The 17,053-nt window shown below is 34.2% G+C and overlaps 1 protein-coding gene across 1 annotated transcript; it reads left to right on the top strand.

Moving 5' to 3' along the window:
• The first annotated feature begins 10,116 nt into the window (after positions 1-10,116).
• LOC108985930 (GDSL esterase/lipase At1g71691-like) lies at positions 10,117-12,895 on the top strand. The gene is made up of 5 exons (XM_018958407.2): positions 10,117-10,716; positions 11,197-11,318; positions 11,760-11,999; positions 12,082-12,331; positions 12,481-12,895. Exons 1-5 carry the CDS (start codon positions 10,422-10,424, stop codon positions 12,714-12,716), a joined length of 1,143 nt encoding a protein of 380 aa, XP_018813952.1. The 5' UTR covers positions 10,117-10,421; the 3' UTR covers positions 12,717-12,895.
• The last annotated feature ends 4,158 nt before the right edge of the window (positions 12,896-17,053 follow it).

The following is a 17,053-nucleotide window of genomic DNA, read 5'->3' as shown; positions in this document are numbered from 1 at the left end:
AAGATAAAAACGTTCGGACGTTAACTTATACGTTCGCACGTAAAATAATGTAAATAAATTTACGTTCAAACATAAAACAAATACGTTCGAATGTACAGATGTACGTTCGAACATAAGCAGTAAACAAATACGTTCGAATTTAAGTTCGAACGTATTTGTTTTACGTGTGAACGTAAATATGAACGTCCGAACGTCGAAGCATGAATAATGTAGAAAATCACTACGTTCGGATGTTATAATTAAACGTCCGACCGTATGTGATTTACGTGCGAACGTAAATATTAACGTTCGAACATATGTCGTTTAATAATATTCACGTCCGAATGTAAGACGATTAACGTTCGAACATGGAAGCTGTAACGGCTCGGTAATTTAAACGTCGTACGTTCGAATGTCTTGGTGAAACGTTCGAACGTTTTGACGCAGAATGGCTGAGTCGACTCAGCCATTATTGAAATCTCGAAAATTTCTCTACAAGGGTCTAAATGCCGAAATGTCACCATGTAAATGAAGTATACACTTCAAGAAACATTTCTACGGTGACTATTCGGCCAATGACTGGTCGTGGTGGCTGGAAAATGAAGTTGAAAATCCGGTAATATTTATCCGGTTTTAAACCAAACTCAATCCAAATGTCAATCTAAATCTCAATAAAATACATGTTATTTGCATAAAAGATGAATGCCTACCTTTTAGTGACGGTTGTGGCGGAGTTGACGACGGCGGTGACGGCGGCGTGGCGGCAAATAACGGAGAAGACGATGGATACGGGCAGGGAAATGCGTTTCGACGTTCGGTTTTGGCCTTATATACATAGAACGTTCAAACGTACTTATTATTACGTTCGAACGTTTGTCAATATAATATATTATATTATAAATGTTTAAGTTATATATTAGGATGTTATATAATATTATTGACAATTAGATTATTGGTTTTTTTGTGAGTGCTTCTTATATTTATAAAGTTTAGCAATATATAAAACCCGCTCCGACTCCGACTCCGACTTGTCGGAGCGGAGTCGGAGCGGAGTCGGATTTTTTTATTATTTTTTTTTATCTTTTTTAACTTCATATTTGACCCACTTTTTTTTTTTAAAAAAATTTGTGAGCTTTTAAATTTCAATTTTCTCAACATTACCTGTGGGAATTAATTAAACTTTTGATTATAACAAGAAATACAACTAAATAAAACAAGTAACATAATAACATGCATTCAAAAATTAAAAAGAAAGTCCTATTGCAATAGAAACGACGCTGTATTGTATAGTAGTATACTAACTAATATAAATCTATTTTATATATTATATATATATGAAAATTTATAAAAAAAATGAATGATATATATTATTATATATGAATATTAAAAAAAAAGCACCGAAATATTAATAATAAACTAATATACTTGATATATATATATATATACATATATATATTAAATCTCTAATCTCTTATACTTCATATATATATTATATAAATATTAGTTATACTAATAATTATATTAGTATTAGTTATTATTAATACTATATATTATAGTATTATACTAATAGTGATATTAATACTATATCACTATTATAGTGATTAGTATAACTATATTAGTATTAGTTATAGTGATTTAGTATAACTATATAATATATTAGTATAAGTTATAATACTATAAGTTATAACTATAGTCTATATTAGTATTAGTATTAGTTATAGCGATTAGTATAACTATATATTAATATTTGCTATAGTGATTTTAATTTAGTATAACTATATAATAGTATTAGTATAAATATTATTATATTACACTAGCTATATCACTGATAGTATTAGTATACTAATGTCTAATACTAATATATCACTATAGTTAATAGTATCACATAGTAATATAGTATTAGTAATTAATTCTATAGTGCTTTATATAGTAATTTATATATAGGCTTAAAGTGGTTTACTAATAGTATTAGTATTAGGCCATAAATCTAATTATTATACTAATGTATATTAGAATTACTAATATATTTATCAAAATGAATATGTTGAGAATTTATTAGGTCAAAAAATATAATTAATACAAGATATCGTTATATAAAATTGATATGAATAATACTTTAGTTATTATACATTAGTATTATATGTTATTATAAATTTATAGATTAGTGTTTATCCATTAGTATATGTATTACAATATTACATGTTGATGTTATTATGCATCTTAGTGTTTATAGTATATTATATATATATTAGTATTACATGCTATTATATTTATACATTAGTAATTTAGAACAACATGGTAGTAATATTGTAAATTTTTAGTAGTATGATATTTACATATAGTCATATACTAAACTATTATTAGTAAATTTAGTCTATATATTATAGTATAAATATATTATTTAACTAGTATATTATTGAGTTTAACTAATTATATAAGATATAGTTGTATAAAATTTAAATAATTAATATATAGAAAAACACATATTTTGTGCATAATATATAAATTATATTATGCACAAAATACTATACAATGTAGTATATATATTATACTATAAGTTAAGTATAGTAGGAATCTTACGTTCGAACGATTGAAGTTAACGTTCGAACGTTAAACTAAGAGGCGGGAATTTTCCCGCTCGATGTTTAATATCTGTGTGATTATTTAGACGTAAGGACGTTTATACTATACGTTCGAACATCAAATCCGTCAACGTTCGAACGTTAGTCAAATTAGTGCGGGAGATTTCCCAGCTCAAATATGGTAACACTTTCATGAAATGTACGTTCGGACGTTTAAGTAGTATGTTCGAACGTTTATCTATAAATCTACAAACGTTCGAACGAGAAATTGTGATACATTCGAACATATATGAGGAAAGTGCGGGAACTTTCCCGCTAGATTTCATGTTATATCATAAGAAGGGTACGTTCGAACGTGTATTTTAAACGTCCGAACGTTCTGGGCGGGAATAATTTTAGAATTAACGTTCGGACGTTTAAAGTTAACGTTCGAACGTTTAAACTAATAATTTTAGAACTTAATCAGTACGCGCACGGGAGGATGCCCATTATTTCTTCTTCTCCCATGCGCGCAACAGAAAGAGAAAGAGAGAGAGAGAGAGAGAGAGAGAGAGATTTCGACGAGAGAGAGAGAGAGAGTTAGAGAGAGAGAGAGAGAGTTAGAGTGAGAGAGAGTTGAGTTAGAGAGTGAGAGAGAGTTGAGTTTTGGTAAGATAATATTTTTATTTCTTGTCTTTATTTAAATTTTATGATATTTATAGAATGTGTTTTTGTTATAGAATATTTCTAATAAGTTTGTGTTGTATTTTTTTTAAGGATTGCTTGTTTTGGGAAGTTTGAAGATTTTGATTTGTAAGAGGATATTGTGAGTGCTAGGTATATTTCTAAACTTTATCAATATGTTGTTGTGATTTGATGCTTACTTTTTATCATATTGTGATTATTGTTTGTATAGTTTGTAAATAGTTTGTGAGTTATTTTAAATATGTTGTGATATAAATTTGAAATATTGTGTTTATTATTAGAAATATATTGTCATTAGGCTTTGTTAATACATGTTTATTGCTTACTCAAGTTTAGAAATATGTTAATACATGTGGCATGTTATTTTGTAAATATATTGTGAGTTATTGTGAATATGTTGTGATATGGATTTGAAAAATTGTGATAATAATATTTGAAATTAAGTAATAACAAATAAAAGTAACTGTTTAAGAATTATAATAATTAAAATTATTGTATAACCATTGAAATTTAAGTATGATAATTAAATATTTATAATAATATTTGAAATTAAGTAATAACAAGCATAAAAGTAACTCTTTAAGAATTATAATAATTAAAATTATTGTATAACCATTGAAATTTAAGTATGATAATTAAATATTTATAATAATATTTAATTTTAAGTAATAACCAATAAAAGTAACTCTTTAAGAATTATAATAATTAAAATTATTGTATAACCATTGAAATTTAAGTATGATAATTAAATATTTATAATAATATTTGAAATTAAGTAATAACAAGCATAAAAGTAACTCTTTAAGAATTATAATAATTAAAATTATAGTATAACCTTTGAAATTAAGTATAACAATTAAAATTATACTTTAAGAATAATGATCTTGTACACAACGAGGGAATATAATCTTGAAGAAATGTTGAAATTTCAATTTAATTGCTTGACTGTCATAGTCTCTTAGGCCTTGAGAGTTGTCAAGGTCGGACAGTTTGTGACGGTTAAGTAATTAGACTAAAATTTAAACATTTCTTCAAGATTATTCTCTCTCGTTGTGTACAAGACACGAAACGTAGGGTCACATAATCTTCCATCCCTCTTTAGTTTAACAATATAACACTACTTGAAGGTGACATTGTTAATTTAAACAACATGGAGATATTGTTGTATGATTTTTTGCTAGATGCGTGTGACATTGCATAAATACCCTTAGACCCGTTTGGGAATCAATGTACATTTATGTGTCCACTGATTCATGAATTGTCCAGTGTGGACAGTTTGAGATTATATTATCTGTATTACACATTTTTGTTACTCGCTACTTTCCACGTTTAATATGAAGTTTCGGTATCTTCTTCTATTGTTCTTCGGGTATACTGTTCGTAGGGTCACAATCCCGATATTTGAACATGTATACTTGGAGAATTATGGGGAGGTGCTGCCGGAATTTCTACTAACGTTGAAATTAGTAGAGTGACGAGATTTGTGTAATATGGAGAATATAATCTCGAATGGGATAGGACCAACTACCTTATCAAAAAAGTAATGAGAATTGGAGGCAAGACATGCATGTGAATTTTCAATGTACGTATTATTAATATCTGGATGTTTTTAGAAATAGACAAAAATTGGATGCGTCTGGACGATAGACTTGGAAAGGATTACGTACCCTATGCATGTGGAGTAAGAACTTTCATTGATTTTGCACCGGCCTCTGCTGATAGTCGTGGTTACATTAAGTGTCCATGTCGAGGGTGTAAAAATTTGTGTGCGATAGGATTGGATGAAGTAGAGCGTCATATATTTGTGAACGGTATGGATCTGGGGTATACGCGATGGGTACTGCATGGTGAGCCGTATGAAGAGTCAGCAGATGTATTGGTCGATCATCACAATTATTTACGGCACATGGATGATGATTATGAGCATGATGAGATGGAGGAGATGTTGGGTGACATTGGAGCTGGGATGTTTATGGATGAGGTTAACGACAATGCCTCAAGTGGTGGATCGGGGACTGATTGTGAAAATTTTCCTTCACTGTGGGAAGATGCAAAGCGCGAGCTTTACCCAGGTTGTACAAAACATTCCAAAATGTCGTTTATTGTGCGGTTGCTTCACATAAAATCATTGTGTGGGATGTCGACGAAAGCAATAAACATGGTATTGGACTTATTTAAAGAGGTGCTTCCCGAAGGGTCTGCATTGCCTAAGAACTTTTATGAAGCGAAACAGTTGAGAAAGGGATTAGGATTTGAGTACAAGTCCATACATGCATGCAAGAATGATTGTGTATTGTTCTGGAAGGATAACAAGGAGAAACAAGCATGTCCTGTATGTGGAGAGTCGAGGTGGAAAGGTAAGAAAAACGTGCCGGTTAAGGTGTTGCGGTATTTTCCCTTGAAACCTAGGTTGCAAAGACTATATATGTGTAAGAAAACAGCTCATGATATGAGGTGGCACGAGGAGAAAAGAGTTAAAAATGACGGGTATATGAGGCATCCAGCTGATTCACTTGCGTGGCAGTCTTTCGATAATCAGTATCCAGAGTTCGGGTTAGAAGCTCGGAACGTGCGCCTGGGACTCACAACCGATGGATTCAACCCTTTTGGGAATATGAGTACAAGTTATAGCACTTGGCCCGTGGTATTGATTCCGTACAATTTTCCACCATGGAGGTGCATGAAGGCGCCAAACTTTTTGTTAACTTTACTCATCCCTGGCCCTAGATCACCTGGGAATGATATTGACGTATTCATGCAGCCGTTGATTGAAGAGCTGGAAGAGTTATGGGAAACAGGGGTTAGAACTTATGATGCATCTAAGTCGACATCTTTTCAGATGCATGCTGCGGTAATGTGGACCATAAATGATTTTCAGGCGTATGGGAATCTTTCCGGCTGGAGTACGAAAGGGAAGTTAGCGTGTCCGATGTGTAATAAAGAAACTGCTAGTGAGTGGCTAAAATTTTCTCAGAAGTTGTGTTTCATGGGTCATCGACGTTATTTACCAGCAAATCATGCATGGAGAAGAGAATGTGCCAAGTTTGATGGGAGAGTAGAGGATAGGATTGCACCAAAAGAGTTGTCTGGAATCCGTTCCTGAAGAATAAGTTCGAGGAATCCGTTCCTGAAGATCAAGCTAACACAGAAGAGAACAACAGCCAGTCGACACCTACCAGTAAGGAAATATTGTCGTTGATAATTATATATATAGTTAATACTTTTTTCTCAATAACTATATAATTATAATTATAGTATATCTATTATTATCATGTAGTTCATGCATCTGCACGTCGTGGTCGTGGCTATACACGTGGAATCTCTCTTGAAAAAAATAGAAGGCACGGTAGACTGAAGATCACAATTCCTGATAATTCCACTGGAGGAGTGGATGATAGTGCAGCAGCGCTTTCCTCCTATATTGGCACAGTAGTTCGAGCTTATGCTCCATTTTATGTGCGCTCATGGCGAGATGTTCCGAATGAGATTAAGGAGCACATTCAAAGTCGTGTGCTGGTGAGTTTACTTTTCAGTACATTTTTTTACTTAGATTAATATATTATATTTTTTACCTGATTCCCTTGTTAGGATGAATTCGACCTCGACTTTGGCCGTAGTGAGGATTTAAGAACCGTGAATGAGTTGATGGCTACACTATTCCGACGTCACAAAGGACGATGTCATGACCACTTCAAGAAGTTTGAGACGTTGGAAGAGGCTGCGCAGTCTCCTTTTCAGCAGATGAAGTTAGATGATTGGAGAAAGTGTTGTGATCTTTTCGCATCTCCAGATTATCAGGTATTTTACATTTATATCTTTCAATTATTTACATTCATATTCGTTTTATACATTATATGTATACATATTACAATTAACATTTTTAATATATTTTGTAGCACTTGAGTTCTACAAATGCACAAAATAGATCCGTTCTGACTGTCCACCATCGTGCCGGTTCAAGGTCATTCCACCGTCTTGCTGAAAAAAGGGTAATTAAAAAATTATAGAATTCATTTATTTTCCTGTTATTCTTTCTGATAAGTACTAACATTATCTTTTTAAAATTGCTAATATTGTCGCTTTGTTAGAAACGTGATGATCCTGAAAACTTTTCCCTCATTCATGTCTATGCTGCTGTTCACACTAATGAGCATAGTGAGTGGATGGATCCTGTCGCTGCAAATAATTATGTAAGCAGTGTTAATTTTGTTAAATAAATTTTTTATAGAACATTTTAATAGTTTATTTCTTATTTCTATTTTTTTTAATACGTTACTAATTATTTACGATCATTACCTTTTAAATTGCAGAGCAAAATGTTGGAGATGCAGTCGACTTCTGCGGAATCCTCTCCTAGTGACATAGACATATTCACCCAAGTGCTCGGGCCGCAGTCTAGTATGACAAGAGGTTTGGGACGATCTATCAAGCATAAATGTTCATCCTCCTCAACCTCATCGGCTTCACAAATTAATAATCTTACAGCAGATTTAGAAGCTGCACGGCGTGAGAATGAGTATATGAGGTCGAGACAGCAAGAGTTAGAGTCTCTCTTAGAACGACAGTCTCATTTAGAGACGCGTTTGCAGGACCAACAGAGAGACCAGGAGGAAAGAATACGCAGTGAAGTGCAAGAGCAAGTGCAACGAGAGATGATGGTGCAAATGGAGCGTGTTATGTCGTTGCAACAGAATCCCCGTGGGCGAGGGAAAAAGAAGAAATAAATTTTATCAATATTTCTGACTAGTTTTAATATCTAATTTTGTACTTTTATAAGACATTGTTACTTGTTAATTGGGTATGTAATATGATACAATTGGTATTTTGTTTTTAAATTTTATGAAATTAGTATTTCTGATCTGTACGTTCGAATGTAAATAAAAATCGTTCGAACGTTGGTTCACACTATAACAGACGTTCGAACGTAAATACAATTGAATCGTTCGAACGTTAAACCGACTAACGTTCGAACAAAGAACTTGCATTCGGACGCTCCTTCGTTTACATTCGAAATAACGTCCGAACAATAAACGCTCTACGTTTGAACATTTACGTTTACGTTCGAACAAATATTCGAACGTTTATTGTAATTAACGTTCGGACGCATTAACATTAGAACGTAAATATGATACGTTCGAACGATATCCAACAAACGTCAACTTCTCTCATTCGAACGCCAATCGGTCGGGTATAACGTCCGAACGTTTGATTTTACATCCGAACGTGATTTTCTGTGACAGTTCATAACCGTCACAAAAAAAGGAACGTTCGAACGTTGTACCGAACGGAACACTTCCAACCGTCACTAAAAATATTTTTTGTGACGGTTGAACAGTAAACCGTCACCAAATGTTTTCTGTGATGCACTTTAGGTGACGGTTTCAAACCGTCACCAAATATATTTGGTGACGGTTTGTCATTTTTTTTATGACAGTTTCATCTGTCACAACACACATTCTGTTGTAGTGTAACATGCACGTGTCCGACCGATCTTCATGCATGGTGATGACGACTAGGCGGCCATGAATATCATTATTATTATTTTCTATAAAGCAGCCCGGCCAAGTCTCTTGGGAACAGCAAAAGGATCGGGCAGACTGGCAATGTATAGGAGGTTGGATGATGATCAATTGCGTGAGAGAAATTAATGGGGTATGCGTAAATCGAGCTCTGACGTTGAAATTAATCGGCGCCTCTCTCTGATCTACACCTTTCGTCTTGGGATAAAACACCAATTAATCTGATTTTCATGGCACGGTTACTACGACCATGCATGCATGCATGCCTGACTACTGACTTAATTACATTTTCTATCTATATATCTTATCTTTCCAACACAGCTTCTTCATTAATCTTACGTGTGTTGACTTTCTTCAAGGTGGAACATTAACTGGCATTCAGATTCAATTTTAAGAAGGGTCTGAAAATGAAATGATCGATCTTTCCGATGCGATCGACTTTAGTGAATTGGAAAATGATGTATATATGCATCCAACAAAAGTTGATATTTTCTAAGAGCGATCGATCGAGAGTTGAATCATGTGGTAAGTATATGTGACATGACATGACAAGTACTAAAGTAACCGACCATTTCACTGAATTAATTGCAAATTGGCCGCTTTATTTGTTTGTGTCATCTATAGCAAATAAATCAATGCGACCTTCATTCAACAGTAATTCTTCATTGAAATGATAAAACTATATATGCACGCATGCATGAATTAAGTAGGACATAAATTAAAGAGGTAGCTACTTTATGGTACGTATTAGGTTAATTTTCTCGACCAAGTATATTGACTACGTACGTACGTAGGTAGATGGGTTTAATTATTATTACAATATCTATACTTATGAAATTAACGTAACATTTCTGGAATCTGGCCCTACGCCCAAACAAAAGTGAAAAGGAAAATTTAAGAGACTCCAGGTTTTAGGCTTTTGTCCAGTACTTGTACTACTAGTACTACTAAATTGCAAGCTGATTAAAAAATAAATATATACCACGACCAGTGCTACAAGGACACATGAATGCAGCAAGAATTTAATGAGCATACATGCGGTATTAATCCTATTTAACCTGTAGATCACATTTTGTAATCTGATGATGATCAGAAATTATAATTATTATGACTCTTAAATATTTTATCATCTACCAATTAGATGAAAAACTAGGCCATATTTTGTACTAGTGGCAAAAAGTTCTTGGAATGGATAAAAATCAGATGGCTCATTTGACTGTATTAATTGATGAACATTTAATTATGGGTCCAAAAGTTAAGTCATTGCTTATATATGATCTAAAGGTCTTCGCGATGAATTTAAAGATTATCCATTCCTTCCTCTTCAAAATCTTAAAACCCGATTAAATTTCATTTAGAAAAATAAAAAAGATTTTATACACTGATCATGAAAAGAGCAAGCAAAAGGGGAAGAAGTAAAGAGATACCCTGTACGCATTTGTTGGCTGCTTTAGTTAATGAAATTACTGCAATGGAGAGAACAGATGAATGCATTTATTACTTTCAACCACCATCTATGAATTAAATAGCCATGGCAAGATCCTACCTTGGCTATTTATAAAACCTCCCCATAATTCACTGTCTCAAACTCGACTTTCATAAAGTGTAGAAGAAAACTCTCTCTCTCACATACGCCATTACACACAAAAACACAAATATGCACAGACACACAGTACACAAACACCCATTCATGGCTAAATATTTGAGGTCATCTACCAGCTTGCTGGTGTTTTTGATCATGGTGTTCATGATCAATTCAGCTTCAGGCCAAGGTGGAAGTGGGAGAGAGATGGTGCCTGCCATGTTCATATTCGGAGACTCTCTCATTGACAATGGCAACAATAACAACCTTCCTTCCTTTGCCAAGGCCAACTATTTCCCTTACGGCATTGATTTCAATGGCGGCCCTACCGGCCGTTTCTCCAATGGCTACACCATGGTCGATGAAATAGGTACTCAACTCTCTCTCTCTCTCTCTGTAACGGGTTTCTTTTTCATTTGTGTCCCTGCCCTCTATTTTGTCAAGACGAAGTTGCAATACTGGAGCTAAAGGACATACTAACAGGAGTATGTCAAAGTGGTCATAAGTACGTAATTGATCAAACAAAAGAGGTCATCATAAACTCGTTCGTTATAAAATAATTCTTTGCTCTCTCTCAAGGGAACGTACCGTACGATACGTAGAAGTCGTATTCATGATTGTCGTCGTCGATGCTGAGAGAAAAAATTCCACCAGGAAGAACTTTTTGTCAATTAAACAATCTTTCCACGAAGAAAATGATGTGTTAGAATTGATGTCTGAGGGTTCATTAATAGCTTTCTCAGTTAAAGTTGCTATCTTTTGGACAAACCTACCAAACCTAATTTTCATCTACTTTGTCACTTCATACGCATTAATTGTAACATTGGTGTACAATTGTATGCATTTGCAGCTGAGTTGCTTGGACTACCTTTGATTCCTGCATACTCTCAAGCTTCCGGTGAACAAGTTCTTCACGGAGTTAACTACGCCTCTGCGGCCGCCGGAATCCTCGATATCACTGGAAGGAATTTTGTATGCACCATGTTTTTCCATTTTTCATGATTTGCATCCCTACAATATATTATATGGTTCATTTGCATTATTGCATGCATATATATATATATATATGTCTTGCTGTCTGTAGATCTTTCTTCTTTTGGACATTTTACTGAATTTGATTATTCCCAAACCATGATTCCTAGCTATTCAAAAATCATGAACATGAATGACACTGTAAACCTACATATGGCTCTGCCGTTTCACTTATAAATTAATTAATGCGCTTCAGCAATTTACTGTTGCCGAACAATTGATCGTGATTCGTGGCATGCATGCACCCATACATTAGATATTTTTCTACTCACCGGCAGTAGCAACAATATTTAATGCAATATTATAAAAAATGAATATATATGTATCTCTGTAATTAATTAATGGCTAATATATTATATATTGTTTGCATTATTTGATCAGGTGGGTCGCATACCGTTCGATGAACAGATCGGAAACTTCCAGAGCACGCTCGATCAGATAACGGATAGTCTAGGTGCAGATGATGCTGCCCGGGCAATCGGACGGTGCATATTTTTCGTTGGGATGGGCAGTAATGACTACCTAAACAACTACCTTATGCCGAATTTCCCAACCAGGAATCAGTACAATGCACAACAATATGCTGATTTCTTGGCCGCACAGTACACCCAACAACTCACCGTAAGATTTCACACTCCTTTGCTTTTTTTTTACGTGGAAGTATATCCAGATTTTCATTTTGTGGTTTTGATGTTTAAAACAGAAACTGTACAATCTTGGAGCCAGGAAATTTGTTCTAGCAGGGCTTGGCTTAATGGGTTGCATTCCGAGCATCTTGGCTCAAAGCCCAAGTGGAACTTGCTCAGAAGAAGTCAATCTTCTTGTTCAACCTTTTAATGCAAACGTGAAGACAATGATCAACAACCTCAGTGCCAATCTACCAGGAGTCAGATTCACTTATATGGACGTTGCCCATATGTTTGAAGACATCGTCGCCAATGCTAGAACTTATGGTAATTAGCACGCACTTACTCACAAATTAATATCACTAACTTAATTCTACTATGCGTAAATACGAAAGATCTTGGCAAAAACTGCATCTTTAGGTTCATTATCTTGAGCTCTTTTTTAATTCCAAATATGAAATAATTTTAACTTCCAGGATTTAGTGTTGTAAATCGTGGTTGCTGTGGCATCGGGCGAAACAGAGGTCAGATCACATGTCTTCCGTTCCAAACACCATGTTCAGACCGAGACCAGTATGTGTTCTGGGACGCATTTCACCCAACAGAAAAGGTTAACATCATCATGGCGAGGAAGGGTTTCAATGGAGACCAAACCTTTATTTATCCGATGAATATCGAGCAGCTTGCAAATCTCGATAATGAGATTAATTAAGTAGCTAGCGTCTTTATAGCCTTGCAATCCTCAATCCTAGACGCATCTATATATCAATATTTAGTAATTTTCGTCGTCAAATTTGAGCAAAGAAAGTAGTAACTAAAACAAGTCAAAGAACTATGTTGTGGGTGTACGTACTGGTATGATATCATTGCAACTACTTTGGTTTCTGTTTAGGAGCCTGATTAATTTTGGTAATTAATTTGCTCGTAGTCAGATAAACCTAATTATAAGCTTGTCACCAGACAAAAATAATCGGCAAGGCCCAGCAAGAAACAAAACTGTCCTCTCTCATGTTTGCTACGTTGGAATTAACTAGTATTCACGCCTATAATTTGAAAAAATTACAAACCCCACTTGAGTTTACAAAAATTCAACATATATATATATATAAACATATATAAATATATATATATATGGTGTTATTTTTCACTCAGTTCACATTGTGGCATTAGCAAGCCACTGTATCTCTCCAACTGTGAAATTTGAAGACAATACGGTCCAAGCTCGCATGAGATTGATTTTATTTGATTTTTAGAACAGAGACTAATTATCCATAATCATTAGTTAATGGATTCAAACAAAGCTCGTGTGATATGTGAGCCTCATTAAGTTCTAAGGGGACATGTGTCTCACTTTTTTTTCATTCAAGGGACTAAACAACTTTCAGCTGATTATAATGAAAAAAAACATGGGATTTCTTGATTTATGGAATTACCAAAGAAAGTAGAAAATGCTGAAAGATTCTGAAACCCCCTTAACGGCAATCAGCAGAAAGGCACCGTACCAATTTAGGAGTAGCACGCAAGTTCCATCTCCATTCAAGCATTGCTAGTTGTATATTAATTGGATATGCACATGACCCGAACTGTATGAACTCTTGGAAAATAAGATGTTAGCCACCTCGAGCTCGGTGGGAAGAAAGGCATCCCAGAACAGTTAACTTTCTACGATCCTCACATGATTGTTGAAGAGGAAGACAAGTAATTTGCCCATTGTTCCTCCCCACCTCCACAGCATCCCTTGTCTATCACTTCAAAGAACCTTCGTCATTTCCAAAATTTCAAAGTATAGTCAATCAACTTTGTCCATGAAAGTATCAATGCATAAATAGCCAGTAAGAGTGTACGTGTTTCTGTAGAGTTAAATCTTACACTCGATCTGATCTGCTCTGCTACATGACATGAGATTTTGGTTTCAGCCAAATTTCATCACGGCATTATGTAAACATATAGAGAATTCATTCTCGAGCATTGATTATGAAAGTGAACGGGTGAAGAGCCATTTTTACACTAGAGTGGCAGATCCCAAAGCTTCATTTTTTGTGTGGACAGACTCCTTAGGCAAGATTCTTACCAGGGATAATCTAAGAAAGAGGATGGTAATCATTGCAGAATAGTGTTGAATGTGTAAAAAAGGGGATGAGTCAGTGAATCGTCTTCTTTTACATTGTGAGGTAGCCAGGACTCTTTGGAATGAGGTATTCAAAAGAACGGACTTAGCATGAGTTATGCCAGAAACCATGGTGGAAACGTTGGCGTGCTAGACTTCTATTCGAGACATGCAACATATCAAAACGGTTTGGAAGATGATCCCTATTTGTATTATGTGGTGCTTGTGGTAGGAGCGCAACGAGCGGACGTTTGAGGACAAATAGAGATCGGTGGCGGAGCTAAAAGTTTTCTTTTTTAGAACTCTTTGTATTTGGGCCATTGCTGTGGATTTTAATGGCATGGACCTTCATGATTTCTTAGTTTCTAATGCGCCTACTTAGATAGGGCATATGACTTTGTAATTGGCAGCTTTTGTCCATTCTTGGATCAATAATTCTTGTTTACTTATATATATAAAAAAAAGATTTAGAAGACCAACTCTGCGAGTGCGAGAGATATTTATCTCGTGGACGTGGACAAGTGTGTCATGTTTTATGCAACAATGGGAGCTGGACATGGCAACTCCTAAAAGTTTAGATATGGGAACACTAGTGAACATATTGCTAATTTGTATTCAAAAAGTTCGACACAGCATGACCTGCCATGGTCCATCTCTTGAAACTTCTTTCTACGAGTATCATTTGAAACTCCTACGAAGTAAAAGTTCCAATCCACTACTAGAAATTGTTCGCGCGTGTTTTGTTCTCTGTTTTGGCATGGAGCGGTAATACTAGTTTTAATAAGTTCCTCAACCTAAGCCACATTATAGAGCTGACTGCGGTCAACTGGTCGAATATGGGACTCAATAAATATGGAAACTTTGTATCAGAGCTTACATTTAAAAAAATCATCTTTGAACAGAAACTTAAATAAGCTATGAATTAACGCATAAATCAATTCTATTTAAATATTTACGAGCTACCATGAACAAAAGAACTCCGAAGGAGTGTCTTCGACTAACGAAAATACTTATTTTCAACAACAGCAGGCAAGTAATCAATCAATAAACTACGAATTGGGTGACCAAAGCTACAAATTTTCAAGCAAGTAATCAAGGACTCTCTTTAAGAACCGCAAGTAATCAAGAACGTGTATTTAACCTACAATATAGCCAACGAAATATCAACTGTTGACGAGAGAGAGACCTGGTAGTTTTGCTGAAAGCTGTAGCGGAGCTGGGGATCAATCTCGACGAGGGAATAATCGTTTTCGTGGTCGTGGCGTTTGGACTTGTCCTTCTTCTTTTGAGGGACGTGCATCACCGGTTCGGCTCTAGGCTGCTTCGTAACTTTGAGCTTCGCGTCCCGAAACTCCTCGGTGGACTCCTCTTCGCCCCTCCATGGCGCCGAAGACATCAACTCCCTCTTCGCCTTCTCCATTACGGTATCTCAAATTTACTATCATAGACAATCAATTAGAAAATTTGTGAATTTACTATGCGTCTCAGAGAAAGAGAGAGAAGGGCGAGGCAGAGCGTTCTTGCCGTCCGTGGATGACAAGATTACTGTGTTGGGGTCAGAATTTCCGTGCAACTATGTGGGTTTAACCCTATTCAGTTTAACATTTTTTTGGGTTATCTGATCCATTCAAACGTTCTCCATTTTTTTATAGGCTACTGGACTTTGGCTACATATAAGCTCATTAAATTGTCTTCACAAAAATGAATAATCACTCATTTAAAAATCAAAATAATTTGGCTAAAGTTTGGTCACCAAGTTCAGCATTAGCATAGCCTTCGTCAAAATCATTTTTAAAATTTAATAAAAAATACATATTTTTTATAAATTTAAAATTTTTTTAGTTATAACTTTACATTAAATTAATGAAAATAATAATATAATATTATTTTTTAATAATAATATTTTTTATTTTTATTTTTTATTTTACAATTATATTAACTATATATTAATTAATAATATATTTTTAATTAATGAAGTAAAATATTTTTTAATTAAGTAAAATATTAACTTCATATTTTTTAATTTTGAAAGTAAATTCAAAATTTTACTTAAAGGGAAGTGAAAAACGTGAGAAATGAATATTAAAAAGCAAAACAATTGAAATAATTTTATAATAAAATATTACTTTTGAAGATTAACTGTACATCTTTAAATTTAAAGATATACTTAAAATTACTGTAACTCATAGTTTAAACTTTTACTTTTTTAAAAAATTAATATAGATCATTTTATCTATATTTTTTTAAATTTTAGATATGCACTCTCAATATTTTAATTTCTCCAAAAAATAAGAAGGGACGTAAAATGTTTTAATTACTTTATACTGTTTAAACTTTTTTTTTTTTTTTTCTTTTTTCGTTTAAACATCATGTCATTGAATAAATTTTGGGCATATCCTTTTCATCAAACGGAAAAAATATTTTCAAAACTCGACAAAGATGGAGGCTTCAAAGGAAATACAGGATATGGAATACGGAGAGGGAGTTGTACGGGCGATCGAGCTAGCTCCTTAATCATGGCAAATTTCTTGCATGCCCGTTTCACCATGAACATGGCGTACGCACACTACAATTAATGGAGTAGCTGAGTTCTGACGTCCCCAAAAAGAACCAACCATAAAAACCTGCTTTTCATTTGCATGTTAACATTGTTAAGTCCTCTGTCATTGTCTTTTGTGATTTCTTTTTGACTATATTAAATTTATTAATGATGATGGTGCGGTTGTTAGGATTATCATTGTCTATATGTAATGGCAGACATTTATGCTTAATTTGACAAGTGTTCACATGATGAACTGTCAAATAATCAAATATATCTACCTTCTTAATTTCTTACAGATCATCGCAGTGAGAGCGCTTTATCTGCTTCTCCTTGTTACACCGTTTTAGTTGGGAACGCTTTTTGACAATTTATGTGATAGGTTTTTCTTTGTTTTTAATTT

The sequence above is a fragment of the Juglans regia genome, chromosome 10 (assembly GCF_001411555.2).
Source record: "Juglans regia cultivar Chandler chromosome 10, Walnut 2.0, whole genome shotgun sequence".
Lineage (NCBI taxonomy): Eukaryota > Viridiplantae > Streptophyta > Magnoliopsida > Fagales > Juglandaceae > Juglans > Juglans regia.
This window is presented reverse-complemented; position numbering and strand designations above follow the sequence as displayed.